The 27814-nt window shown below is 38.7% G+C and overlaps 1 protein-coding gene across 1 annotated transcript in view; it reads left to right on the top strand.

Annotated features, from left to right (window-relative positions):
- Ophn1 (oligophrenin 1) overlaps positions 1–27814 on the top strand; it is a 351191-nt gene that overhangs the window by 122849 nt on the left and 200528 nt on the right. Inside the window, exons 4-5 of the mRNA XM_021152888.3 lie at positions 6946–7007; positions 27171–27242. Of these exons, the coding sequence (XP_021008547.1) occupies positions 6946–7007; positions 27171–27242 (134 nt within the window). The remainder of the gene's footprint in view (positions 1–6945; positions 7008–27170; positions 27243–27814) is intronic.

A 27814-nucleotide genomic window follows, 5' to 3' on the forward strand; every position in this document is an offset into this window, starting at 1 on the left:
TGATAGAACTCTGCTCTAAACTCATCTGGTTCTGGGCTTCTTTTGTTTGGGAGACCATTAATGACTGTATTTATTTATTTATTTATTGTTTAGGGGATATGGGACTGTTTAGAACGTTTAGCTTTTTCTGATTTAATTTTGGTACCTGTCTAAAAAATTGTCCATTACATCCAGATTTTCCAGTTTTGTTGAGTATAGGCTTTTGTAGCAGCATTTGATGATTTTTTTTTTTTTTGGATTTCCTCGGTTTCTGTTGTTATATCTCCCTTTTCATTTCTGATTTTGTTAATTAGGATACTGTCTTTGTGTACCCTAGTTAGTCTGGCTTAGGGTTTATCTATCTTGTTGATTTTCTCAAAGAACCAATTTCTGGTTTGATTCTTTGTACAGTTCTTTTTTTTTTTTCCTACTTGGTTGATTTCAGCCCTGAGTTTGATTATTTTCTGCCATCTACTCCTCTTGCTACTCCTATTTGCTTCTTTTTGTTTTAGAGCTTTCAGATGTTCTGTCAAGCTGCTAGTGTACGCTCTCTCCAGTTTTATTTTTTTAATTGGAGACACTCAGAGCTATGAGTTTTCTTCTTCCTACTGCTTTAATTGTGTCCCATAAGTTTGGGTATGTTGTGGCTTCATTTTCATTAAACACTAAAAAGTCTATAATTTCTTTATTTCTTCCTTGACCAAGTTATCATTGAGTAGTGTTTTTCAGCTTCCACATGTATGTGGGCGTTCTATTTTTTTATGTTGTTATTAAAGACCAACCTTATTCCATAGTGATATTATAGGATGCATGGGATTATTTCAATTTTCTTGTATCTGTTGAGGCCTGTTTTATGACTGATTATATGGTCAGTTTTGGAGAAGGTACTGTGAGGTGCTGAGAAGAAGGTATATTGTTTTGTTTTAGGATAAAATGTTCTATAGATATCTGTTAAATCCATTTGGATCATAACTTCTGATAGGTTCAGAGTGTCTCTGTTTAGTGTGGGGCTGTTGGGGTGTAGGGGATGAGAGGGAAGGGAGAGAGCCCATGTCCAGTCAGAGTTCCTGTGCTCTGGGCAGGCAGACATGGGAGGGCTGCCGGACACTTTCCACTCGGCCCCAGGTGGGCATCTAAGCCACTGACCCCACAGGGCAGGGGGTAGACAAGGGGTAGCCCCGATACTAGGGGCCCCAGGGTGACACCCTTGGCCCTGGAGTTATGGGAGAGAGGGCAGAGGGAGAGGAGTTCCCACGTAGGCGAGAGAGTCCTTAGTCTGGTCCATGGCTGGACCACAGGAAGGCCTTCCATCAGGAGATTAGAAACGGCTCGTTAGGAGAAAGCCTATCCCATCGCCCAAGCACAGTGGGCCTTGATGAACAGAGACAATCTATGGTTTTAGAGCTTTATTGTAGAAAGGCAGGGGGAAAGAGAGAAGGTAAAAGGGAGAGGAAGACCGGCCATGGCCAAGAGGAGGGAAGGAGGAAAGAGAGAAAGAAAGGAAGGAAAGGCTAGAGAGTAAGAGGTTAGAGAGAGAGAAAGCGAGGAGAGAGAGTAAAAGAGAGTGAGGAGAGAGTGAGGTGGGGCCAAGCAGCCCCTCTTATGGTGGGCTTGTTATCTTGGTGTTGCTAGGTAACTGGGAAGAGTCTAGCCTGAAGGTCAGAAGCTTGGGACATTGTCTATGTGACTAAAAGCCACACTTCTCCTGTGGGGGCTGTGGGGGCGGTAACTTAGACAGGAGCCAGGAGTCCAGGAGACGTGAGGGAATGCCTACTGTCCCATGTAGGTGGGAGTTTCCACCACTGGGTACCAGGGTTCCACACCTCAGCTTGACTGGAGACCAGACTGTCTGTGCATAGCCCATTGCACCACAGTTTAGTTTCTGTTTCCATGATCCATTACTGACAGTAGGGTATTGAAGTCTCCCACTGTTATTGTGGGAGGTGCAATATGTGCTTCAAGCTTTAGTAAAATTTCTTTTATGAATGTGGGTGCCCTTGCATTAGGAACATAGATATTTAGAATTGAGAGTACTTCATGGTAGATTTTTCCTTTGATGAGTATGGTGTCCTTCCTTATCTTTTTTATAACTTTAGGTTGAAAGTCTATTTTATTCAACATTAGCCTTCCTACTCCAGCTTGTTTCTTGGGACCATTTGCTTGGAGAATTGTTTTCCAGCCTTTTACTCTGAGGTGTCGTGTCTGTCTTTGTCACTGAGGTGGGTTTCCTGTATGCAGCAAAATGTTGGGTCCTGTTTTCATATCCAATCTGTTATTCTATGTTTTTTTTTATTGGGGAATTGAGTCCATTGATATTAAGAGATATTAAGGAAAAGTAATTGTTGCTTCCTGTTATTTTTGTTGGAAGAGGTGGAATTATGTTTTTTGTGGCTATCTTCTTTTTGGTTTATTAAAAGAAGATTATTTTCTTGCTTTTTCTAGGGTATAGTTTCCCTCCTTGTGTTGGAGTTTTCCATTTATGATCCTTTGAAGGTCTTGACTTGTGGAGAAATATTGGTAAATTTGTTTCTGTCTTGGAATATCTTGGATTTTCCATCTATGTTAATTGAGAGTTTTGCTGGGTATTGTATCCTGGGCTGGCATTTGTGTTCTCTTAGCTGTCCATATAACATCTGTCTAGGATCTTCTGGCTTTCATAGTCTGGCAAGAAGTCTGTTGTAATTCTAATAGGTCTGCTTTTATATGTTACTTGACCTTTTTTCCTTACTGCTTTTAATATTCTTTCTTTGTTTTGTGCATTTGGTGTTTTAATTATTATGTGACAGGAGGAATTTCTTTTCTGGTCCAGTCTATTTGGTGTTCTGTAGGCTTCTTGTATGTTCATGGGAATCTCTTTCTTTAAGTTTGGGAAATTTTCTTCTATAATTTTGTTGAAGATATTTACTGGCCCTTTAAGTTGGGAATCTTCTCTCTCTCCTATACTTACTATCCTTAGGTTTGGTCTTCTCATTGTGTTCTGGGTTTCCTGGATGTTTTGGGATAGGTACTTTTTACATTTTCTTTGACTGTTGTGCCAATGTTTTCTATGGTAACTTCTGCACTGAGATTCTCTCTTCCATCTCTTGTATTCTGTTGTTGATGCTTACATCTATGACTCCTGATCTCTTTCCTACATTTTCTGTCTCCAGGGTTGTCTCCCTTTGTGATTTCGTTATTGCTTCTACTTCCATTTTTAGATCCTGGATGGTGTTGTTCAGTTCCTTCACCTGTTTGGTTGTATTTTTCTGTAATTCTTTAAAGGATTTTTGTGTTTCCTCTTTATGGGCTTCGACCTGTTTAGCTGTGTTCTCCTGTATTTCTATAAGGGAGTTATTAATGTTGTCCTTAAAAATCCTCCATCAGTATTATGAAATGTGATTTTAAATCCAAATCTTGCTTTTCTGGTGTGTTGGGGGTATGTGGGACTTAGTATGGTGGGAGAACTGGATTCTGATGATGCCAAATAGCCTTGGTTTCTGTTGGTAAGATTTTTGCATTTGCCTTTCACCTTCTGGCTATCTCTGGTGTTAGATGGTCTTGCTGTCTCTGACTGGAGCTTGTCCCTCCAGTGGGTCTATAAGCCTATGTCAGCACTCCTGTGAGACCAGCTCTCTCTCCCCTGGCAGAACTTGTATTCAGAGGACTCTGGAACAGCCCAAGCTCTTGGTGCAGATAGCTGACTGGAAGGATCCTGTCCCTGCTGTTCCATTGTTCCTTTGCCCCATGTGCTCCTGGCCAGTCCCACTCCAGACAGTTATTGGAGAGAAAGTGGCTATCTCATCTCCCAGGCTGGGAGTGAAAACACTCCTTCGAGAACAGCTCTCTCCTGGTGGGGACCCTTGCACAGCGCACTATGGAACAGCCTCTGCTTGCGGGTGCAAATGGTAGACCAGCAGAACAATTTCTCATAAAGAAAATCAATATAAAGACTGAAAATATTGGGCTGGAGAGATGGCTTAGCCATTAAGAGCACTGACTGCTCTTCCAGAGATCCTGAGTTCAAATCCCAGCAACCACATATTGGCTCACAAACATCTGTAATGGGATCTGATGCCTTCTTCTGGTGTGTCTGAAGGGAGCAACAATATACTCAAAATAAATAAATCTTTAAAAAACAGAATGAAAATAATTTTAGAAGGAAAAATCTAAGTATCTGCATTTTAAAAGTACAATAAATTAAATTCACCACATTGGCTGAATATCAGATTTGTACAGTGAGTAGAAAGGCTCAACAAACCCAAGGGGTAAAGGAAAATAATTGAAGGCACCCATTTGAAGGCCGGAGCAGTTCCTAAATTGTGGATTAAAACGTAACCTTTGATTGTTGTCTTAATTAGAATTTCCATTGCCTGGAAGAGACAGCATAACCAAGGCAGCTCTTATAAAGGACAACATTTAATTGACAGCTAGCTGGCTTACAGTTTCAGAGGTTTATTCTGTCATCCATTATGGTGGGAAGAATGGCAGTGTTCATTTAGACATGGTGCTAGAGAAGAAGCTCAGAGTTCTACTTCTTGATTCAAAGGCAGCCAGAAGACTGACTGGGTTCCAAACTGGGTGGAGCTTGAATGTATATGTAAGACCTCAAAGCCCACCTCCATACTGACATACTTCCTCCAACAAGACCACAGCTACTCCATCATGGCCATACATCTTAATAGGGACATTCCCTATGGGCTAGCTATCCACACACAAGAGTCTATGGTAGTCATTCCTATTCAAACCACCACACTTATTGTTTGTTTAATGTGCAACAATAAAGAAAAGTGAACTTAGGGCTTAGCAGATAGCTCAGTGATTAAGAGCACTTGCTATTCTTCCAGAAGTCCCAGGTTCCACTACTATTGGCCACATGGTGTCTTACAATGGCCTGCAACTCCTTTTACAACCCAGGGATTCATGTCCTCTTCTGTTCTTCACCTAAGAAGTGTAGAGGAATCTCTTTTCAATGTATATGGAGTGACCCTTTGTTAAGTCAAAAAATAGGCTTCAATAAATGCAGACAATAAAAATTGTTTCCTGACCCCAGTTGATTGGCAACCAATAATGGCAAGTTTTGAAATGTACAAATTTTTGAAAATTGAATATCACACTCCAGAATAATTAATATATTAAGGAAGGAATCTACCAGAAGTCTTTTTACTTATAAAACACTAATTTGGGGTCTGGATATTTTATTGCAGGCTTGTAATTCTAGCACTCAGGTGCCTTAAAGAGGCCAGTCTCAGCTACACATTGCAAAACCAACTAACAAACCAGTTAAACAAAGAAATATCTGGACACATTTGTTTGCCCAGGCTTCTATATTTTCTGCAATTGAGATTCCATTTGAGAATGTTTTTGTTGCTTGTGGTGGGAAGTTGAGGAATTTGAAGACACAATAAAATCTATTTAGTTTATCTTGTGTGTATGAAAAAAAAATGAAACCCAGGGTGGAGAAGTGAATTGCTGTCACCCTGCCAGTAAGTGGCAGAAGGGGAGAAATGTTAGTATTAGCTACTTCATATGCATACTCCACATTTGCAACATAACTTGGTTGTTGTTATGGAGAGCTAGGCACTTAAGTAGATGGTCATAACTCTTAATAAGTAAGGCATTTACACAAAGACATTTACACAAAGTCATTTACACAAAGACATTGAACTAAAATCCTTTTCATCTAATACCCTGTCTTATGTCTTTTCTAATCTGTATTTTCCTTGCTTATCTATGATACTGTAAAATCTATATCCGTAGACATACTTAAAAACATAATGCAAGGCATTAGGTTTAGGGTTAAGATATAAGGAAGGAACTTTTATAACTTGTTTTCTGAGACATATGGATGCTCTGTAGCCCAGGTTGGCTTTGTTCTCACTGTGTAGCCAAGGGTCCTAACACAGTTTTGTTTGTTCATATGAGAGAAGCCCCTGGTAGTTTTATGTGTGACTATGAGGATTAAATACAATATTGTCTCTGAAATAATTCTCTGTCTGGGGATTAGCAAAAAAAGGAAAGACAAAGAAGAGCATATATATGTATCAAAAGATGGCCTAGTCGGCCATCACTGGAAAGAGAGGCCCATTGGACACACAAACTCTATATGTCCCAGTACAGGGGAACGCCAGGGCCAAAAAAAATGGGAATGGGTGGGTAGGGAAGTTTGGGGGAGGGTATGGGGGACTTTTGGGATAGCATTGGAAATGTAATTGAGCAAAATACATAATAAAAAATATTAAAAATTAAAAAAAAGAAGAGCAATATATAATAGGTACTGAAGCTGCCCTCCTGGGTACTGTAGATCTGATGGCACTACCTAGCAACTCTCTGAAATTAAGGTACTGGTAGCTATGTCTCCTTACAGGGATCTTTGCCTATGCATCAATATGTACTGAGACCAAATCTTTTGGATTTAGACTCCATCTTAGAGAACCTGACTTAAGGTTGAACTCAAGTTAACTAATAGGTTGGTCCCAAGTACCAGTTTCCAGGTTACCCCCAACAAGACCTGCATCTAGCACCAGTTTCCAGGTTATATCCCCAACAAATCTGCACCCCCAGGTTGCAAGCCTGCCCCTGCCCCTTCATTTCCTAACAACCACCGATCATGTAAAAAGCAGAAGTTAAGTTTATGGTTTGGCTCCCAGCACCAGCTAATTATATTAAAGTCCATAATTCCCCCCCCCCCCCAATCAGATATATACCGGGCTAGATACCCCTTTCTTTTTTTTTTTTCTTTTGAGACAGGATTTCTCTGTTAGATACCCCTTTCTTGTTTCTGTAAATGCTTGCCTAAACCTGGGCTCAGGGCCCCTCCCATTCTCCTGCTTTAGAGATGGCAATGTGACTCAAACTCAAGTTTGAATAATGAGACCCTAATGCCATTGTATCAGATTCAGCTCCTTAGAGGTCTCTTTGTGGTTCAGGAACATTTCATGGCACAACAGGACCATTACTAATTTGCTTTATCTTTTCTTCTCTTACCAGCGGAATCATTCAAGGAATTTGCTGAATTGCTCAATGAAGTAGAAAATGAAAGGATGATGATGGTAGGTCACTGTATTGGTAAGGGTTCTGTAAAGCAACAGAATCATTTGGATGGCTATATATTGAAAAGGAATGTTTTAGATTAACTTACCCTATATGGATGCCTAGTTCAACAATGTTCATTGGAGATGCTGGGAACCTAGTAGCTATTCAATCGATATGGCCAGATGCCTCAGAAATCCCAATATAGCACTGAAGGACTTCTGACGTGTCTCTGGTCTTTAGCTTGTGCTCTGCCAGAACCTGACAAATACAGAGGTGGATGCTTGCAGCCAACCATTGGATTGAGCATCGAGTCCACAATTGAGGAGCTAGAAAAAGAACCCAAGGAGCTGAAGGGGTTTGCAGCCCCATAGGAGGAACAACAATATGAACTAACCAGTACCCCCAGAGCTCCCAGGGACTAAACCACCAACCAAAGAGTACACATGGTGGGACTCATGGCCCTATCTGCATATGTAGCAGATAATGTCCTAGTCAGACATCAATGGGAGGAGAGGCCCTTGGTCCTGTGAAGGTTCGGTGCCCCAATGTAGAGGAATTCGAGGGTGGAAAGACGGGAGTGAGTAGGTGGGTGGGGGAGCACCCTCATAGAAGCAGGGGGAGGGGGATAGGATAGGGGTTTGGTAGGGGAACCGGGAAAGGGGATAACATTTGAAATGTAAACAAACAAGATATCCAATAAAGAAAAAGGCCAAGAAGCTGAGTTTTAATATCACCAAAGGGTGGCAGCCATAGCAACCATAAGGTAGAAGTTTTTATCAGCAAGCAGTGAAAGGAGAATAGACAAAATATACCACTACTTTCCCGTCAGACCTCTGTGTATCTGGATCACTACTTTGGGGGATGGTCTTCCTCTGTTCAGTTAGTCCTTTCAGGAAGTACTTTCTCCGACACTCCTGGGTTTCTTTTTTTTTTTTTTTTTTTTTTTTTTTTTGGTTTTTTGAGACAGGGTTTCTCTGTATAGCCCTGGCTGTCCTGGAACTCACTTTGTAGACCAGGCTGGCCTCGAACTCAGAAATCCGCCTGCCTCTGCCTCCCGAGTGCTGGGATTAAAGGCGTGCGCCACCACGCCCGGCCACTCCTGGGTTTCTTATCTTACTGGATCCAACCAAAGAGACAAGCAAATTAACCACAATAAGTGTTTTTTTCAGAGCAGAACTAAAATTTTATTAACTTTCGCTCATTTCTTTCTTTTAATTTTTGTATATTTTTGTGTGTGGCTGTTTTGCATGTATATATATTTGTGTCAGATACCTGCAGAGGCCAGAAGAGGGATTGCCTGGAACTGAACTTACATACTGGTTGTAACTCATCATGTGTGCATGCTGGGAATTGAAGCTGGGTTCTTTAGAAGAGCAATTAGTGGTCATAAACATTTTAAAATGGCATTTCTAAAAAGTCATCAGGAAATGTAAGAGCGCCCAACTTTACTTATTTTGATATCTCTTAGGAGTTTGGTACATTTGGGTCTATGATTTTCAAAGGATTCAAGAATCCTTCAAATTCTTTGTTTAATTTTTACCATGTGGTTATTGAGTTCCCTTTTCTCCCCACCCACTCCAGCATTTTTTGTTGGTTGTTTTGTTGATCTTTACTATTATGACTGGGGTAAGGTGAAGTATTAAAGTTGTTTTGATTTGTATGCCCCTAGTAGTTGGGAATGAGGCAATTTTTTTCTCCCTTTGAGAGTTGTCTTCTCAGATACCAGTCAGTGTTTATTTTATTTTTTTTAAACTTCTTAATATACTCTGGGTATTCGTCCTCAGCCAGATATACAGGTGGCAAAGTTTTTTCCCCCCACCTATATGGTATAGGTACTGCCTATGTTTACTTCTAGGAGTTTCAGCATTTCAGCTTTCACATTTGGGTGTCTGAACCATTTAGAGGTAGTTTTTAGGCAAGGTGATAGAGATGGGCCTAATTTCATTCTTCTGCAAATGGAATTCCAGTTTTCCAGTATCATTTGTTGAAGATGTTTTCTTTTTCTTTCTTTTTTTTCCAATATGCGTTTTTGTCACCTTTGTCAAATATTCAATTGCTGAAGTTATTTGTACTCATGTTTGGGTCTTCAATTTTGTTCTATTGGTCTACATGTTTGTTTTTGGGCTTCTATTACTATGGTATGTTTTCAGATCTGGAATAACAATCTCTCCACTATTGTTCTTTTTGCTAAGGATTTTTTGGCTATCCAAGATCTTTTGTGGTTCTACATTAATTTCAGGATAACTTTTCTATTTCTGTGACATATGAGATGGGGATTTTTATTGGGATTGCACTGAATCTGTAAATGTCTTTTGGTAAAAATTTTATTTTCATAATATTAATTCTACCTAGTTATAAGTATAGGGCATTTTTTTTCCATTTTCTAGTATCTTTCTCTCTTTCTTCAAATGTGTAATGTTTTCATTGTACAAGTACTTGACCTCCTTGGTTAGGCTTATTTTTAGATAGTTTCTTTTCTTCGAGGCTCTTCTGATTGGGACTATGTTCCATGATCTCCTTCTCTTTATGTTTAATGGTGCATAGAAAAGGTGTTGCCTTGTGCAAGCTGACTCTGTATTCTGCCATCTTGCTGAATTTATTCATCATTTCCAGAGGTTTTTCTGGTAGAACTTCTTATATATCTAACGTGTAATAAATTGCATAGCATCTGCAACTAATGATAGCATGACTTTTTACTATTTGTATCTTTTAAATACTGTTTATCGTGCCTTGTTCAGCAAGTTTATTTGGGGTAGGAGCAAGGAACGGGTTTGTTTGGCTAACATATATATCTAAGGTAGAAACTTAAACCAGGTGAGCAACTGGAGGCAGGACCTGATGTGTAGAGGCCATAGAAGAATTCTGCTTACTGTCTTGCCCCCCATGGTTTGCTCAGCCTTATTTTTTTTTTAAATATAGTTTAAATTTTTTGAGCTAATAAGTATATCTATTTCCTTGTCAGTCCTCCAAACCCTCATTTCTTTCAAATTCATAGACTTTTCAATGCTTTTACACACACACACACACACACACACACACACACACACACACACACACATACACACACACCTGCCAAGTTTATATGTTACTTGTGTGTATGTTTTCATCACTGCCTCTTTGATACCAGATGCTTTGCTCTTTCCTGATGAAAACAATTTTCCTGTTCTTGGTATTCATTAACTACCTATAATTCTTTGTCTAGGACTGAGGCCTTGTGGTCTTTTACTCCCTCACCATTTCTTAAAAGATTATCCTTTCCCAGTGCAAATACTTTCTTTGTTTCTTCTATTTCTGCTTAGTGGATAAATTCTTTTATTTGTTCTCTAGTTCCACATTGTCTCATTACTGTGACTTTGTAGTAAGCCTTAAAAATAGGCTAACTTTAGAATCAGTTTTTCTGATATTCCTAGTAAGTCACTAACATCTTAAAAATGACGACTCTTTGTGTCTGGATAGATGGGTAATCTTTCTGTTTACTAATATTACTTGATGTAATTCATCAATGTTTTGTAACTTCTTTATAAAGGTCTTTCACATATATTTCTAGATTTGTGCCTAAGACAATTTTCTGTTTCAGATTCTTATCATTTTAATGGGTTTAAAGATAATCCTGACCTTAGTGTGGTAATACAAAAGAGCTGTATTCCCAGATCCCAGGAAAGATGTTTAAGCAGGATCATCGGAAATTCAAGGCAATATTTGGCTACATGGAGAATTTGAGGCCAGCCTGTGGTAAATGGGCTCCTGTTTTACAAAACAAATAAACAAACAAACAAACCAGACAACATCAACCAACCAGCCAGCCAACCAAACCTCCACAGAGAAAATGTTTTGTGTGGTCCATAGATCAGCAGCAACTACACTTCTTTGGAGATTATTCATGGCTCCAACCCAAACTTGGTACCCAAATCTGGAAATAGATGGTTCAAATGATTCTCATTTGAAGGTAATGGTTTGTGTGTAAGGTGGGAACTCAGTACAGAATAGCAAAGGGGGTCTCTCTTCTCCATCCCTCATGGGATGTCTTTTTATTGGCATTTAAGTTTTGTTAAAGAGTTATTTCCATTTTAAGTTGTTGTATTCATATTGCCCTGCCCCTTTCCAGCACTGTGGTAGTAGCTTTTTGGAATAATGCTACTATTTTCTAGACTCATTGAGAAGTATGGTTGAAGATAGGTTTTGAGGGTAGGGTATTTAGTATTTGAATCTGACTCAGCCACTAACTCACTTCTTGCCTCTGTACTAATCAGTTTGTTTTTCTTGTCCTTCCTTTACTCTCTTATAAAGTAAGGAGAATGATTGCTGCTCCTCTATTTATTATGAAGCACCCTTAAAGATATAATAGTATGGGAGTGCTTTATAAGTGTGAAAAACATTGATTATATAAGTATTGTTTTTCGTATTCTCTGGTTGCTCATAAGAAATGACAGGAATGTTTTGAGTTTGAGTGTTTTTACTCAAGCCTCATAAATGGCTTACTAGCTCAGGCAGACTTGAGTATTCTCTAATGATGGCACATCCTTAGCTCACTGCCTGTGTGGTTCTCAAAGGCATTGACCTCTAGTTCATTCAGCTGTACCTAAAAAAAAAAAAAAAAGCTCAGCTTGTCTTTCTCTTTAGCACTTGTAACATCCTCATCTCTTTTGTTTTCTTGATAGCAAAATGTCTTAGGGTTTCAGTTGTTGTGATATAGCACCATGATCAAAAAGCAAGTTGGAGAGGAAAGAGTTTATTTGGCTTACATTTCCATATTGCTATTGCTGTTTATCACCAAAGGAAATCAGGACAGGCACTCAAGCAAGGCAGGAACCTGGAAGTAGGAGCTGATGCAGAGGTCATGGATGGATGCTTCTTACTGGGTTTCTTCCCCTGGTTTGTTCAGCCTGCTTTTCATAGAGAACCTAGGATCACCAGCCTAGGGATGACACCACCCACAGTGTTCTGGGCACTCTCCCATTGATCACTAATTGAGAAAAGTCCTACAGCTGGATCTTAAGAAGGCACTCCCTCAAGGAAGGCTCCTTTATTTCTGGTGACTCTAGCTTGTGTCAAATTGATACAAAACCAGTCAGTACAACTGATCCCTTGTCAAAACAAACACAACAGTATTAGGCCACAACCCTTTCTTGTTGATCCCTAAGATCTTACATTAAAAACATAAATAACATAAAAATCGCACATTCTTTACAAAACCAAACACATTAAAATTTCAGTTCCTGTCTCTTGACTCTATTGTCTGCCTTTGGATCCCTTTTCCCTAAATGGGTTGCCCTGTGTAGCCTCAGTAGGAGAAGATGCACCTAATCCTACTGCAACTTGATATGCCCAGTCAGTTTGATATCCATGGGAGACCTTTCCTTTTCTGAGGAGAAAGGGACAGGAGCACATGGGGAGGGGAGGAGAGAGTGAGGGACTAGGAGGAGACCTGGAAGGGGGAGCTGAGATTGGAATGCAAAGTAAATAATTAATAAAAACCCCTTAACTCAAAAATAATTTAGTCCCTTTAAAAATACTACCTTTCTTTAAAATCCAATGTCCTTTAAAATTCAAAATCCCTCAGTTGTGGGCGCCAGTAATAATAATAATAATAATAATAATAATAATAATAATAATAACAACAACAACTAATACTTTACTTCAAGAGAGAAAAATCAGGGTACAGTCACAAATCAAAGCAAAACCAAACTCTTAACTGTCCAATGTCTGGGATCCACTCATGATCTTCTGGAGTCCTGCAAAGGGCTTGGATAACATCTCCAGCTCTGTCTCCTGCAGTACATAGAACATCCAGGCTGTGGCTGGCTTCACTTCACTGCTGCTGCTGTTCTAGGTGGTCATCCCATGTTACTGACATCTCAATAACAGCTGGGGTTCTCTGCTACAACTGGGCTACACTTTCCCCAACTGAGGCTCCTTTCTATCTGATGACTCTAGCTTCAGTCAAGTTGAAACAAAACCAGCCAGTACACAAAGCTTTACGCTACTGGAACAAGAACCATCCCTTTTGAGATGTGTTTTTCCTTACTCTTCCTCTTGGTTCTCTGTTACACAGTTTTGTTTCGCAGTTTTACATCCTTTCTAAAATTGGAATCTGAAACTAATTTGGATAACAAACCATAAGGAAGTTCCTGACCCAAGAACATGACAATGGTTCTTGCTGGGTCATCTCCATAAATGAATGTAAATTGTGGCAGGAGCTATGAAGAGAGAAAAGGTGGAGAACCCAGCTGTGGTATTCTTCAAAGTAGTTGTGGGTAGCTATAGTATCTCAGAAGTGGTGTGTAAGGGTCTGGGTTGCAGACTTCCTGTATAATGAGGAAGCCTGTCTGTATGCTTTTCTTACTCAGAACGGAGTTGGTAAAGTACAAAGTCTAAGTTTGAGGAATGACGGAAATAACATTAAGAGGCCCACACCACTGCAAACAATGTAGTTTTGAAGCCATTTTTGGTAGCTTGTTTACCATCAATGATTCCTGAGCAATCCCATGATAGTAGAGTGGGTACCATCTCTGTTTAGCTAGACATTATTCAGCTTTAATTTTGTTGTTATTCTGTTGCAATCTGATTGTCCAGGTTTAGTTGTGGTTTCTTGTGGTTGTGTTTCTATCCAGATACAGAGTTGTTGGTGGTGGGTTTTTTTTTTTTTTTCATAGCAAGCTCACAAAACTTAATGCAGTGGTCAGAAAGGCAAATAAAGATAAAGCTTACTTAAAAGGGATTCCTTGGGTGAATGCTGAGCTTCTAAGATATGTAAGGTTTTAACAGTGAAAGAGTAATAGGAACAAGGGTTCAGCATGTTTTGTTCCCATAGTCCTAGCATTTTTTTTCTAGCAGATAATAGTGCTATAAAAATTGGGTGACGAGGCTCATGTTATCTGTTGTGGCGTGGGAGACTGGGTGTTGCTGCCAAATCACTTTCAGTGAAGCATATGCAAATACATAATTAGCCTGGATTGTCTATTAGAAATCGCTTATACACTTGCTTGCTCAGGGCAGTCCTCCCTGAACATGAAAAACTGGCAACTGTGTCCTCCAGGACCCATCTGAATATATCGGCCCAACTGGGCATCTGTACAAATAATCGCTATCAGTGACATGTTTTCTTCTGTTCAAAGTCAAGGCTTCCTCGGTGTTTCACGGTCACATTTTTCTGTGAAATTGGAGCTAGTTGCTTTATGAAAACCTATTCTAAAACCTAATGGCTTATAGTAAAATTGCTTAATTATAGGCAATTTGTTAGGCAGGGACCATTGACTATCTCTTCTTCACCATGTAGTAACACTCACTGAACACATGGCTTGTTTTAGCAGTTTGCAATGGTGTTCCTGGCAAGCTTGGAAGCCTGGGTTCTGCTGGTAGGAAAAATTGACCAGAATGTCTGCATTGAGCAGACTTTTAATCTGACTTTAGTCTCAGGGCTACTCACTTTTTTTTTCTTTTTTAACAATACCATCTCATGCCTTGCATAAGAAGTGTGCAGAGTCAGACTTCCAAGAGAACTGCTAAACAGTTATGACCGAAACTTAGAAGTCACTTAGTGTTATCTCGGGTTGATTGGTTCAAAACAGTAACATGCCCCAGACACATTTGGGAGTGGGGTGGGGGTGGGGATCTGAGGACTCATCTTGTAGTGGTAGGAATGTTATTGAAAGACCCACAACGTGAGGACTCCCTCACGTTCTGACTCAGGAGAGGCGACACCCCAAAATCACCCACAAGAAACGATCTTGCTGCAACTGCAAGAGGATTTTTATTCGAGAGCGTTCTCGGGCCCATGGTCATACACCACGCAGGGGTAGAGGACCATGGCGCCCTGAGTAGCTGAGTAAGGGGGTATTTAAAGGAAGAAACCACAATTCATGGAGGTGGGGAGGGCGTTGTTGGAAAATACCAAAAATACCAGTTAAGAGTCACAAGGAAGTATAAAGTCACAAGTGTCAGGTTATCTCTCAAGACAGTTTCTAAGAGCCCCTAACAATCTAAGAGCCCCTAAAGATCGCACATTTGCATTGCAGGTTCCAGTAATGGTCAGGGTGCCATTCTTTGAATTGAACCCAGGAAGCGGGTAGGTGGAGGAATGTCGCTATCTGTTTTATGACCAGTACCTGGAGCACTAAGCCACAAAGGCTACACTCCCAAGCCTGGGCCCAAAAGCCTCGAATTTTGTTTTTACTTTGCTATACTTTTTTAATACTTCTTCAGTTATAAAGAGTAAGATCATGTTTTACGAATGCTATAATAATAAAGAAAAAAATGCTTCACTAAATAGTTCTTAATTTTCTCCAAGTGAGTAAACAAAACCAATATTCTTTCTAACCCACAATCCAGTGAAGTATAGAATGTGGTGGACAAGAAAATTCCTTGTGTAGTTTTCATTGGATGAAATATGAGTGCGAGTTTTGGTATGAATTATGGACCTCTGGAGAAAAACCTCCAAAGAAGGAGGAATCATGCAAGATGAATATATGGTTTATTTCCATTGGCTGATGAATACAGTTAGACATAGGGATATTAAATGTCATTCTGGGGGAGCTATTTGTCTGGGTAGGACCACATAGGATCTGGAAGGAGGCGATCAGTAGAGATATGATGAGAATTAAGAATCGCAGGTTCTGGGAGATCATATAGGTAAGATAACTGTTTTTATAAGAGGCAGCAAAGATAAGAACTATTTCTTTTGGAATTTTTAATTAAAAAATTATTTTGTTAAGTAATACATACCAGTATTTACAGAATTTCCACCCATCATCCCCTGACCCCCCCCCCCCCCCCCGCCATGAGAATTTTGGCTTCTTTAAAAAAACCACAAAAATATTCTGGCAATATGTTTTTGTTTTAATCTTACCTGTGGGACGTGGTACTCTTCAGATTATGACTCTAGCAGAGGCATTGTTTTGTCAGCTGCAGATAGTTTCTGAGATTATGTGATATTTGAAGTTCTGGGAATTCTTCAGAGGGTATATAAATGCTAAGGCCCCAAGAGGCATGGTGGGTTGTTGATTAGTTGCTGTTTGTTAAGTAGTCACACACAAAGAAGAAACAACAACAAGAAATTTAGGTATCCTGATGTTGAAGATCAAATTTGCCCCAAGGAACTTGATGCCCCTAGTCAGCAGGAACTAGTTTAATGATATATTTGCCTCCTTTCCCCTGTATCATTTTTTCTCTCCTACCTAGTGTTAGGGGGTTGAAAGGGTAGAAGGAGAAGGATGGAAGAAAAAGAACCCACAAAGTAGCAAAAGAATAGCTACAAGGGATAAAACAGTGCAAGAGGCTATAGCAATAAACAAATGAAGCTTATAATTTAAGAAACATAAAATAGAACTAAGGACACAAACAGATTTTTTTTTTAAAAGGACAGCAATCGATTAAATATTAATGGCCTCAACGTACTAGTCAAAACCAACAAAACAAACAAAAAACTAAGTTAAACAAACAAACCTCAAATGAAGTTTTAAATGAAAGTTGTAAATGAACTACCACATTCAGTTTGGCTTTAAAAAATATCATATATGATATCTCTCTCCGTGTATGTGTGTGTGTGTGTTTTATCACACACATACATACACACTGTTGCTGTCTTTAGACACACCAGAAGAGGGCATCAGATTCCATTACAGATTACTGGGAACTGAGCTCAGGACATGGAAGAGCAGTCAGTGCATATATTTCTAGCCCTTAGTGTGGCTGCTTCTTCAGAGGAAGCTAAAATGTAAGTTAGTATCTGTTTCAAGGAGACAATAAGCCTAAAGTTCACTTAAGATAAATCTATGGCTATATTAATTGAGACATAGGAAGATGCTAAGTAATGATAATAAAATAAGATAAAATAAAAATAAAAGCAAACAAATAAGAATAAGGCAAACAAACAGAAAAAAAGAGCCAAAGAAAAAGGACAAGAAGCATATAGATGCACACAGAAAACCCATAAGTAATCAGAAACCATTAATATATATGCAAAAGATCTCTAAGGTAATAAAATAAAAATAAAAGGGCTTACCCTGGAAACTGACTGGCCATAATGTCCAGGAAATCCAGTAGGCCACCTTTGCTCTCCTTTCTGTTCGCCAATACTACCTCACCAGTCTTAACCCAAGCTTTGTAACAAACGACTTCCAGTGGACTCTGCCTCCACTAGGCCCCCAATCCCAGGGGATCATGTGCATCCTCTCCTACAGCCCTTTTCCATTACCTCATCCCTTTGTCTCAGCCACTAATTCCAGGAGATACTTCCTGAAAATTTGCCATATCGACCCCCAACTCCAATTCCAGTCTGCCCGTCTTATCCCTAGATCTGAAGCATACTGCATGTTGTGGACTCATTATCCTTTCTGCTCCCATTTCTAGGGGTCTAAGAAACTTCTGGTGGTGTACCCAGGTTTCCTACCTTCTATGGAACCTCTCCGCACCCTTCTGTCCCATCCCCATTCTTAGTGTTAGTTCCCAATACTTAGAAACACTTTCTCCCTGGTAACTCTGTGGCCACTCCAATCAGGATCCCAGAAGAATTACTTACAAGTCAATATATTTCAACCACACTCTTCTAAGAACTAAAGAGGGCAACAGAAACCAAGCACAAAATAGCTACCTAACAAAGACAAGAGCAGATATTAGCATCTACATTACAGTTATTGCAAAGCCAGAAGCACCTGGATAGATGTTCTACAAATGCTAAGAGACCAAAGATGCCATACTATACAACAAAACTTTCAATCACAATAGATGGAGAAAATAAGGCATTCCATGATAAAACCAAATTTAATCATAACTTATCTACAAATCCATTTGATCAGAAGATACTACGAGAGAACTTCATCCTGAAAAGTTTAACAACACCAAGAAAACACTAAACACACACACACACACACACACACACACACACAGAGAATAAATAAATGCAGACTAGCAAATCAAGAGAGGGAAAAACTCATTCCACAAAAACAAAATAGTAGAAATCAACAAACAGTGCACATTGACGACTCTCAACATCAATGGTCTCAATTCCCCAATAAAAAGATTCAAACCAACAGATTGGATCTGAAAACAGGATCCACCCTTCTGCATCCAAGAAACACACCCTAAAATCAAGGATAGACATTTGTTCAGGGTAAAAGGATGGAAAAAGATATTCCAAGTAAGTGGACTCAAGAAGCAAGATAGAGTAGCCATTTTTTTTTTGTATTTGAAACTTTATTTTCTCAAATGAGCACCAACACAGATCAGCAATGACAGAAATAATGCACTTCTTACTAATACTGAATCATTATGTACAAATACCGGAAGGAGGTGAAGACAAATTATTAAAAAATAATTGCCTTTGTGACCCGGGGAAAAAAATTCCCACCCAAGAAAGGAACAAAAAAAGAAGAAAAAGGTAACAACAAAAGCAATTCCAAACCCAACAAATACAGTTTGTAAACACAGACAGACAGACAGACAAATCCATGGTGCACAGTCTTTGCAGGCTGGGAAAAGGAAGCTGACTCCTGTTCTCACCAAACCACTGTAAGACGCTGGACAGATCTAACCCCAGGAGGACAACGCCTTTCCGGTACATTTCATGACTGTATAGTAATTTTATTAATCAACCACAATTTCAAAGACAATCTTTCCCAGTCATAGGACTAGTATTTCCATTGAGGCAGATTTTTTAATATAAAAGTGTGTTCAAGATTTGATTTGCCAGCCTCTGCCTGAACCCCAAGCAATCTGACATTTAAAAAAAGCTATTACTATCCTTTTAAACCTGAACTCGTTAACCTCTAATATGACACGGCTTCTAGAACAGCCAGAGCCCTGGGATGCAAGTGCGGCTAAGCCGCTCCCATCTCAGAAGCACAGACTTCACACTGGCTCTCTTCACAGATTTGCTTCATTGGCTGTAGAAGCTGAACACACAGAAGAGGAACTGGCCGAGACTCCATCCTCAGGGAAAGAAAATCTTGCTTTGGGCTCTTGGTCCACTCGCACATGAAAACCAGAGGGAAAACTCTGTGCCTAAGGTGTAAACTGTAGTTCACACACACACACACACACACACACACACACACACACACACAGTAGCCATTTTTAATATCCGACAAAACTAGGTTTCAAAACAAAACTAAATCAGAAAATGAGAAAGGACAGTACATATTCACCAGAGGAAAAATCCACCAGGAGGACACTATAATTTTAAATACATGTACCAAACACAAGGGCACCCAAGTTTAGAAAAGAAACATCACTACAGCTAGAAATCCTATATTGACTCTCAGGCAGTTATAGTAGGTGACTTCAATAACCCACTCTCACCAATAGACAAGTCATTCAGACAAAAGCTAAGTGGAGAAATGCTAGAGTTAAACAATGTCATAAATCAAATGGAACTAACACATTTACAGAACATTTCAACCAAACACTGAAGAAAGAAAGTACCTTCTTCTAAGAAGCTCGTAGAACTTCTCCCAAAATTGGCCACATATTTAGACATAAAGCTAGTCTCAACAGATAAAAACAAAATTGAAATAACACCATGCTTTCTCTCTGGCCACCCCAGAATAAAGCTGGATATCAACAACACTAAAAAGAATAGAGAGCTTACAAACTCATAGAAATGGAAGAACTTGATACTGAATGAAATATGTTAGGATAGAAATTAAGGAAGAAGCCAGAGGATGGTGGCACATGCCTTTAATCCCAGCACTCAGAAGGCAGAGGCAGGTGGATCTCTGTGAGTTTGAGGCCAGGACAACCAGGGACCAGTTACATAGAGAAACCCTGTCTCAAAAAACAAAACAAAACAACAAAAAAGGAAGATGCTGCAAATCTTTAATATTGAACAAAATTGAAAACATATCCAAACTGTGGGACACAATAAAAACTGTTCTAAGAGGCAAGTTCATATCACTAAGTGCCTACATAAAAAAAAAAAATGTAGAGATCCCATGTAATGGTACACCTGAAAGCTCTGAAATAAACAAACCAACCCAATACAAGTAAATTGTAAGAAAGAAACAAGGAGCTGAAATCAGTAAATTAGAGACAAATGACCAAAGACCGTACAAAGAATCAATGAAACAAAGAGGGTTTTTTTTTTGAGAAAAATCAGTAAGATTGGCAAATTTTTAGTCAAATTAACAAAAAGGCAATGAGAAGGGATACAAAGTAACAAAATTAGAGATGGTGTACCTAACAAAAATCACCAAGAAAATCCAGCAACAACATACTTTAAGAATCTGTACTACATCAAATTGGAAACTCTCAAAGAAATATATTTCTTTCTACAGATCATCTCGAAAGTTAAATCAAGATCAGATAAGTAATTTAAATATACCCATAACCCTCAGGGAAATGAAAGCAATAATTAAAAGTCTTCCATCCTCCAAATCCCAAAGGCTGATGTGTTCAGTGAGTTATTCTATTAAAACTTCAAAGAAGAATTAACACTAATAGTCCTCAATATATTCCAGAAAATAGAAACAGAAGTATGACTGCCCAATTCTTTTTAATTAAGCCATAGTTTACCTAATACATAAACCACATAAAAAACTAAGAAAGAAATTTACAGACCAGTTTCCCCTATGAACAAAGAGGCAAAAATTCTTTTTCTTTTTTAGGTTTTTTTAATTTTATTTAATTTATTTTTTTATTACATATTTTTCCTCAATTACATTTCCAATGCTATCCCAAAAGTCCCCCATACCCCCCCCCCCACTTCCCTACCCACCCATTCCCATTCTTTTGGCCCTGGCATTCCCCTGTATTGGGGCATATAAAGTTTGCAAGTCCAATGGGCCTCTCTTTCCAGTGATGGTCGACTAGGCCATCTTTCGATACATATGCAGCTAGAGACAAGAGCTCTGGGGTACCGTTTAGTTCATATTGTTGTTCCACCTATAGGGTTGCAGATCCCTTTAGCTCCTTGGGTACTTTCTCTAGCTTCTCCATTGGGAGCCCTGTGATCCACCCAATAGCTGACTGTGAGCATCCACTTCTGTACAATATTCACAACCAAATACAAGAACACAAAAAGTTCACCCACCATGATCAAGAAGACTTCATCCCACAGATGCAGAAGTGGTCCAATTTATATAAATCAATAATGTAATCTACCATACAAATGGACTGAAAGGCAAAAACTATATGATCATCTAATTAGATGCAGAAGAGGCCTTTGGCAATTTCCAACACCTTTTCATAGTAAAAGTTCTGGAGACACTAGAGACACAAGAGGCATACCTCAATGTAATAAAAGCAATTTTCAGCAAGCCTACAGCCAATATATACTTAAATGGAGAGAAACCTTAAACATTTCTATTAAAACTTGGATCCAGATAAGGTTTTCCACTCCCTCAACCTATTCAGTATAGTACTTGACCTCTTAGCTAGAGCAATAATAAAACTGAAGAAGATTAATGGGATACAAATAGGAAGGGAAGACCTGAAAGTATCTTCAATTGCAGATGATATGATTACATATTACATATGGTATATGTAAATGTTCCTAAAAATGCCACCAGGAAAATCCTACAGCTGATAAATTCTCTCAGAAAATTACCTGGATACAAGATTAACTCATAAAAATCAGTAGCTTTCTTATATTCAAAGGAGAAACAGACTGAGAAAGAAATCAAGGACACAATACCTTTTACAGCAACCTGTAGGCTCAAAAAATATCTTGGGGAAACTCTAAGCAAGTAAAATATTTGGATAATAAAAACCTTAAGACATTGACGTAATGAACTGAAGAGAATATTTGAAATGGACAGATCTCCCATGCTCATGGCTTAATATGATTCGTATAGTAAAAGTTGCCATTCTGCCAAAAGCAGTCTACATACCCAATGAAATCCACATCAAATTTCTGACACAGTTTTTCACAGAAATTGAAAGGATAATTTTCAGCTTCATATGGAGACACAAATAACCAAGATAACTAAAACACTCATGAATAATAAAAGAAGTGCCCGAGCTATTATGATCCTTGACCTCAAATTGTGCTACAGAGCTATAGTAATAAAAACCGTGTGGTGCTGGCATAAAAACAGACATGTTAATAAATGACATCTATATGAAAACCCAGACATAATTTCAAACACCTATTGACACCTGATATTTTACAAAGAAACCAGATATATACACCAGAAAAAAAAAAAACCCAGCATCTTCAAAAAATGGTGCTGGTCAAAGTGGACAGCTGCATGTAGAAGAATCTGAATAGATCAACATTTGTCACTCTGCATAAAACCCAACTCCAAATGGATCAAAAAATCTCAATGTAAGGCCAGGTATCCTGAATCTGAGAGAAGAGAAGTTAGGGCATAATCTTGAACTTATTGACACAGGAAAAAATTTTTTGCACTAAATGCTGATAGTATAGGCACTAAGAACAAACAATAAGTGGGACAGTATTGCAGGAAATATTAAAAACAAACCGGTACGTTCCCGTGCTTGTGCCCGCCAGGCCACTGGGACAGAGGAGCTCCCAAAACGTCTCCACTCAGCTCCATAGGTTCCCATACCAGCCCCATGCTTCAAAGCCCCCACAGCCTTTGTGGTGCACATCAGGCAAACCCATGCTTTGCTGCCCTACCTTTCTCTCTGAAACCCAGTCGAATCTCCAAGAGAAGATAAGCGAGAAGATAAATACACAAACGGAGCTCAGAAACAATGGCAACTCAATCTCTGGGTGCAACAACTAAAATGTAATCTTGTAAGCCCTATTAAGTCTGATTCCTCTGGTGGCAAATCCTGACAGATCTGCCATTGAACCTGGGAGACACTCATAATTACATCTGTCCTCATGCTATCCCTGCCCGAAAGGACCTAACTTACTCCTGCTTCCTCTTTTCCTCTGTCAACTGGAAGTCCTGCCTACTCGCCCAGTGATTGGCTCCTTTACTCATTAGGGGATTGGTTCACAAGAAGTCACCTGAGTATGACTCACTCCTTAAGAATTAGCATCAACATACAAATAATACTAGGCCCATCCACAACAGAACCTCATACAACTGAAAAGCAAAGGACAACATCATTCAGACAAAGCAGCAATCTACAGAGTGGGAAAAGATTCTTGCTACATATACATACAGTAGAGGGCTAATACTCAAAATATATAAAGAACTAAAAAACTGGACATCAAGATAACAAACAGAATTCTCAATATAGGACATTCAAATAGCTGAGAAACACTTAAGGAAATGTTCAATATCCTTAGCCAGCAGGGAAATGCAAATCAAAACAACTTTGAGATCTCATCTCATACGTGTCAGAATGACTAAGATCAATAACAAAAATGATAGCTCATGCTGTTGAGGATGTGGAGCAAGGGAAATACTTCTCCATTGCTGGTGGGAGTGCAAACTTGTACACCCACTATGGATATCGGTGTGGTAGTTTCTCAGGAAGATAGGAATCAAATTACCTCAAGATCCAGCTACACTACTCTTGGGCATATAGCCAAAGGATACTTTATCCTATTACAAGAAACACTTGGTCAACCCTGTTCATTGCTGTTATATTCATAACAGACAGAAATTGGAAACAACCTAGATGTCACTCAACAGAAGAATGGATAAAGAAAATGTGGTGCATTTGCAAAATGGAGTATTAATTAGCTGTTAATGAAATCATGAGATAGATTAATTCCCATCTTCCCAAGGAACTGCCATACTGATTTCCATAATGACAAGCTTGTATTCTCTCCAGCAATGGATGAGTGTTTTTCTTACTCCACATCCTTACCAGTGTGAGCAGTCATTTGTTTTATTCACTTTAGACATTCTGACAGGTATGTGTAAGATAAAAATCTCAATATAAGCTGGGCAGTGGTGGCGCACACCTTTAATCCCAGCACTTGGGAGGCAGAGGCAGGCAGATTTCTGAGTTCGAGGCCAGCCTGGTCTATAGAGTGAGTTCCAGGATAGCCAAGGGTATACAGAGAAACACTGTCTCAAAAAAAAAAAACAAACCCCAAAACAGGAAAACAAAAATCAAAAACAATACAAAACAAAAAAATCAATATTGTTTTGATTTGCATATTCTTGATTACTAAGGATGTCAAACAATTTAAGTGTTTCTTAGCCATTTGAGTTTCCTCTTTTTAAATCTGTATTCCACTTTTATTTGTGTTTTCTTGATATTTAGTTTTTGAATTCTTTGTTTATTTGGATATTAGTCCTCCATGGCTTGTGAAGTTGGTGAAAATCTTTTCCATTCTGTTAGGCTGACACTTTTTATAGATGATGGTGTCTTCTGCCTTACCGAATTTTCATAAGGTCTTAATTATTAATTGTCCATCTTAGTGCCTTTTCTAGCAGTAGTCTGTTCAGAAAGTATTTTCAGGATGATAGATAACAGTTTTAAGAAAAAACACCAATGATAAGAAATAACAAATTTTATTTTCTCTCATATATTATAATCATCCTGTCCATCTTAAGTTTCTCCTCCTTGTCCTTTTCCCATCCACTCCTCCTCCTGTTTTCCTTCAGAAAAGAGCAGACCTCCCAGTGAGATCAAACAAACATGGCATATCAAGTTGCAGTAAGAGGAGGATCCTCCCCTTGTATTAAGGCAGGAGAAAGCAAGCCAGCAAGCCAGTAGGAGGAAAGGGGTCCCAAAAGCAGGCAGAGGAGAGAGAGAGAGAGAGAGAGAGAGAGAGAGAGAGAGAGAGAGAGAGAGAGAGAGAGAGAGAGAGAGAGAGAGAACACGAACACCACACTCCCACTAATAGGAGTCCCACAAGAAGACCAAGCTATACACATCCATAACATATATGCAGAGGGCCTAGTTCAGACCCATGCAGACTCCTCAGTTGTTAGTTCAATCTTTTTGAGTCATTATGAGCCCAGGTTAGCTGATTTTGTGAGTTTCCTGAGATGTCTTTGTCCCCTCTGGGTCTTACAATCCTCCTCCACCTCTCCTACAGGATTCCCTAATGTTTGGCTGTGAATCTCTGCATCTGTTTTCATCAGTTGCTGGATGAAAGCCCCTCTGATGCAGATTATGCTAAATGTCTGTTTACTAGTATACCAGAATATCATTTAGAATCATCTTAATGACTTTTAAAATTTATTTTATTTTTGCCAGTCATGTTTTTGCTCTATTCTAGGTCTCTGGGCTATTGAGCCTCTGGTTCCTATCCCTACCCTGTAGTATCAGGGTCGAGCTCCCTCTTCTGCATTCTTCTACATGCTGACATCCAGTTAGTTGAACACCATTTGTTGAAGTTGCTTTCTTTTTTCCATTGTATAATTCTGGCTTGTTTATATATATATAATATATATATATATATATATAAAATCATGTATCCATAGATGTGTGGATTTATATCTGGGTCTTCGAGTCGATTACATTGATCACTCTGTCTGTTTTTATGAAAATACCATATGGCTTTTGTTACCATTGCTCTGTAGTATGGCTTGAAATCAGGGATGGTAGATACCCCCAGAACATCTTTTCTTGTATAGGAGTGTTTTGGCTATCCTGGGTTGTTTTACTATATGAAGTTATTGAATGTTGTTCTTTCAGGGTCTGTAAAGAATTGTGTTGGAATTTTGATGGAGACTGCATTGAATCTGTAGATGTTTTTTTTAGATGGCCATTTTTACTATGTTAAGCCTACTTACCCATGAGCATTGGGAGACCTTTCTATCTTCTGGTATTTTCTTCAGTTTCTTTTTCCAAAGGCTTGAAGTATTTTTTTTTGTCATGCAGGTATTTCATATTTTATATTATTTGTGGCTATTGTGATGTGTATTGCTTTGCTAATTTTTTCAGCCCATTTGTCATTTGCATATAGGAGGGCTACTTTTTTTTTTTTTTGAGTAAATCTTGTGTTCTTCACTGAAGGTGTATATCAGCTATAGGAATTTCCTGGTAGAATTTTTGGTGTCACTTATATATGCCTTCATAAAATTTGCAAATAATGTTGCTTTGACTTACTCATTTCTGATTTGTATCTTGATCTCCTTTTGCTCTCTTCCTGCTCTAGCTAGAACTTCAAGCACTTTATTGACTGGATATGGTGAGAGTGGATTGGATTGTGTTGGATTTTAGTGAAACTGGTTTGCATTTCCCTCAATTGAATTTGATGTTAGCTGTTGCTTTTGTTATGGTTAGGTGTGTCCCTTGTATCCATGATCTTTCCCTGATCATGAAGGGGTGAATTTTGTCAAAGGCCTTTTCAGCATCCAATGAGATGATCATGTGGGTTTTTTTTTCAGTTTGTTTATATGGTGGTGGATTATACTGAAACATTTTCATATGCTGAACCATCCCTGCCTCTCTGGGATGAAGCCTTCTTGATCATGGTGGATAATCCTTTTGATGTGTTCTTGCATTCAGTTTGCAAGTATTTTATCAAATACTTCCACATCAATGTGTATGAGGAAAGTTGGTCTGAAATTCTCTTTTTTGTTGGGTCTTTGTGTTGTTTGTGTATCAGGGTGACTGTGACTTCATGAATTTGGCAATGTTCCTTCTGTTTCTATTTTGTAGAATGATTTGGGTATTGGTATTAGCTCTTTTTTGGAAGTCTGGTAGAACTGAGGTTAAAACTCTCTGGCCCTGGGATTTTTTGGTTGGGAGACTTTTATTGATTGCTTCTATTTCCTTAGGAGCTATAAGTCTATTTAAATTGTTTATCTGATCTTAATTTAACTTTGATAAGTGGTATCTATCAATAAAATAATCAATTTCTTTTAGATTATCAATTTTGTGGAATACAGGCTTTTGAAGTAAGATCTAATGATTCTTGGGTTTTCTAGTTGTCTGTTTTTATGTCCACCTTATCAGTTTTGATTCTGTTAACTTGGATATGCTTTCTGTGTCTCTTAGTTTTGATAAACGTTTATATATCTTATTGATTTTCTCTAAAAACCAGCTCTTGGTTTCATTGATTCTTTGCATTGTTCTATGTGTTGTTCTTTTATTGATTTCAACCCTGAGTTTGATTATTTCCTGCTGCCTACTCCTCTTAGGTATGCTTGCTTCTTTTTTGTTCTAGAGCTTTTGTGTGTGCTGTTAAGTTGTTAGTATGAGATCTCTCTACATTCTTTATGAAGGCACTTAGTGATATGAACTTTCCTCTTAGCACCACTTTCATAGTATCCCATAAATTTGGGTATGTTGTAACTTCATTTTCATAGAATTCTAGGAGCCTTTTTAACCTAAATATTGTTTTTTTTTTTCCACTTTAGGTACAAAATGCTAGTGACTTGCTGATCAAACCCTTGGAAACTTTTCGGAAGGAACAAATAGGTTTCACAAAGGTATATTTTTGTATTAAATATATAATATCAAATTTAATAGTAATGAAGTAGTTGTTTGGGCTACCACTCATCATTCTACAAAGACATAGTGGTTAACTATATGAGACCAGAAGATGCTCAAATATCCCAGATAACTGATACCATATTTTGGAATTTATTTCTGTGGGTGTTTCCAAAAGAAATTAGCATTTGAATTGCTTGGCTTCCCTTACACTTGTGGGTGGGTGTCATCTAATCTCTATTGAGAACCTGAGTAGAAAAACAGGCTATCAAAAGGTTGAATTTGACTACTACTAGACCTGGTGCCTGGAGTCTTGAATCTCACTGTTACTGTTTCTTAGGCATTCAAACCCAAATTCGAAGGCACAGCAATAATTCTCAGGCTATTGGTCCTTCCTACTACCCTACTGGTATTCCTTACAGTTTCCATGTAGCATATCATAAGCATGGCAATCTTATTCTCTATAATCCTATGAACCAGCATCTTAGAATAAATCCCTGCCCCTGTGTGCTTTCTCTTGATGTCTCACTCTCTCTTTCTTACTCTAACTCTTGATCTCACTCTCTAACTA

This window comes from Mus caroli, unplaced genomic scaffold, assembly GCF_978045245.1.
Source record: "Mus caroli unplaced genomic scaffold, Mus_caroli_1 scaffold_5, whole genome shotgun sequence".
Classification (NCBI taxonomy): domain Eukaryota; kingdom Metazoa; phylum Chordata; class Mammalia; order Rodentia; family Muridae; genus Mus; species Mus caroli.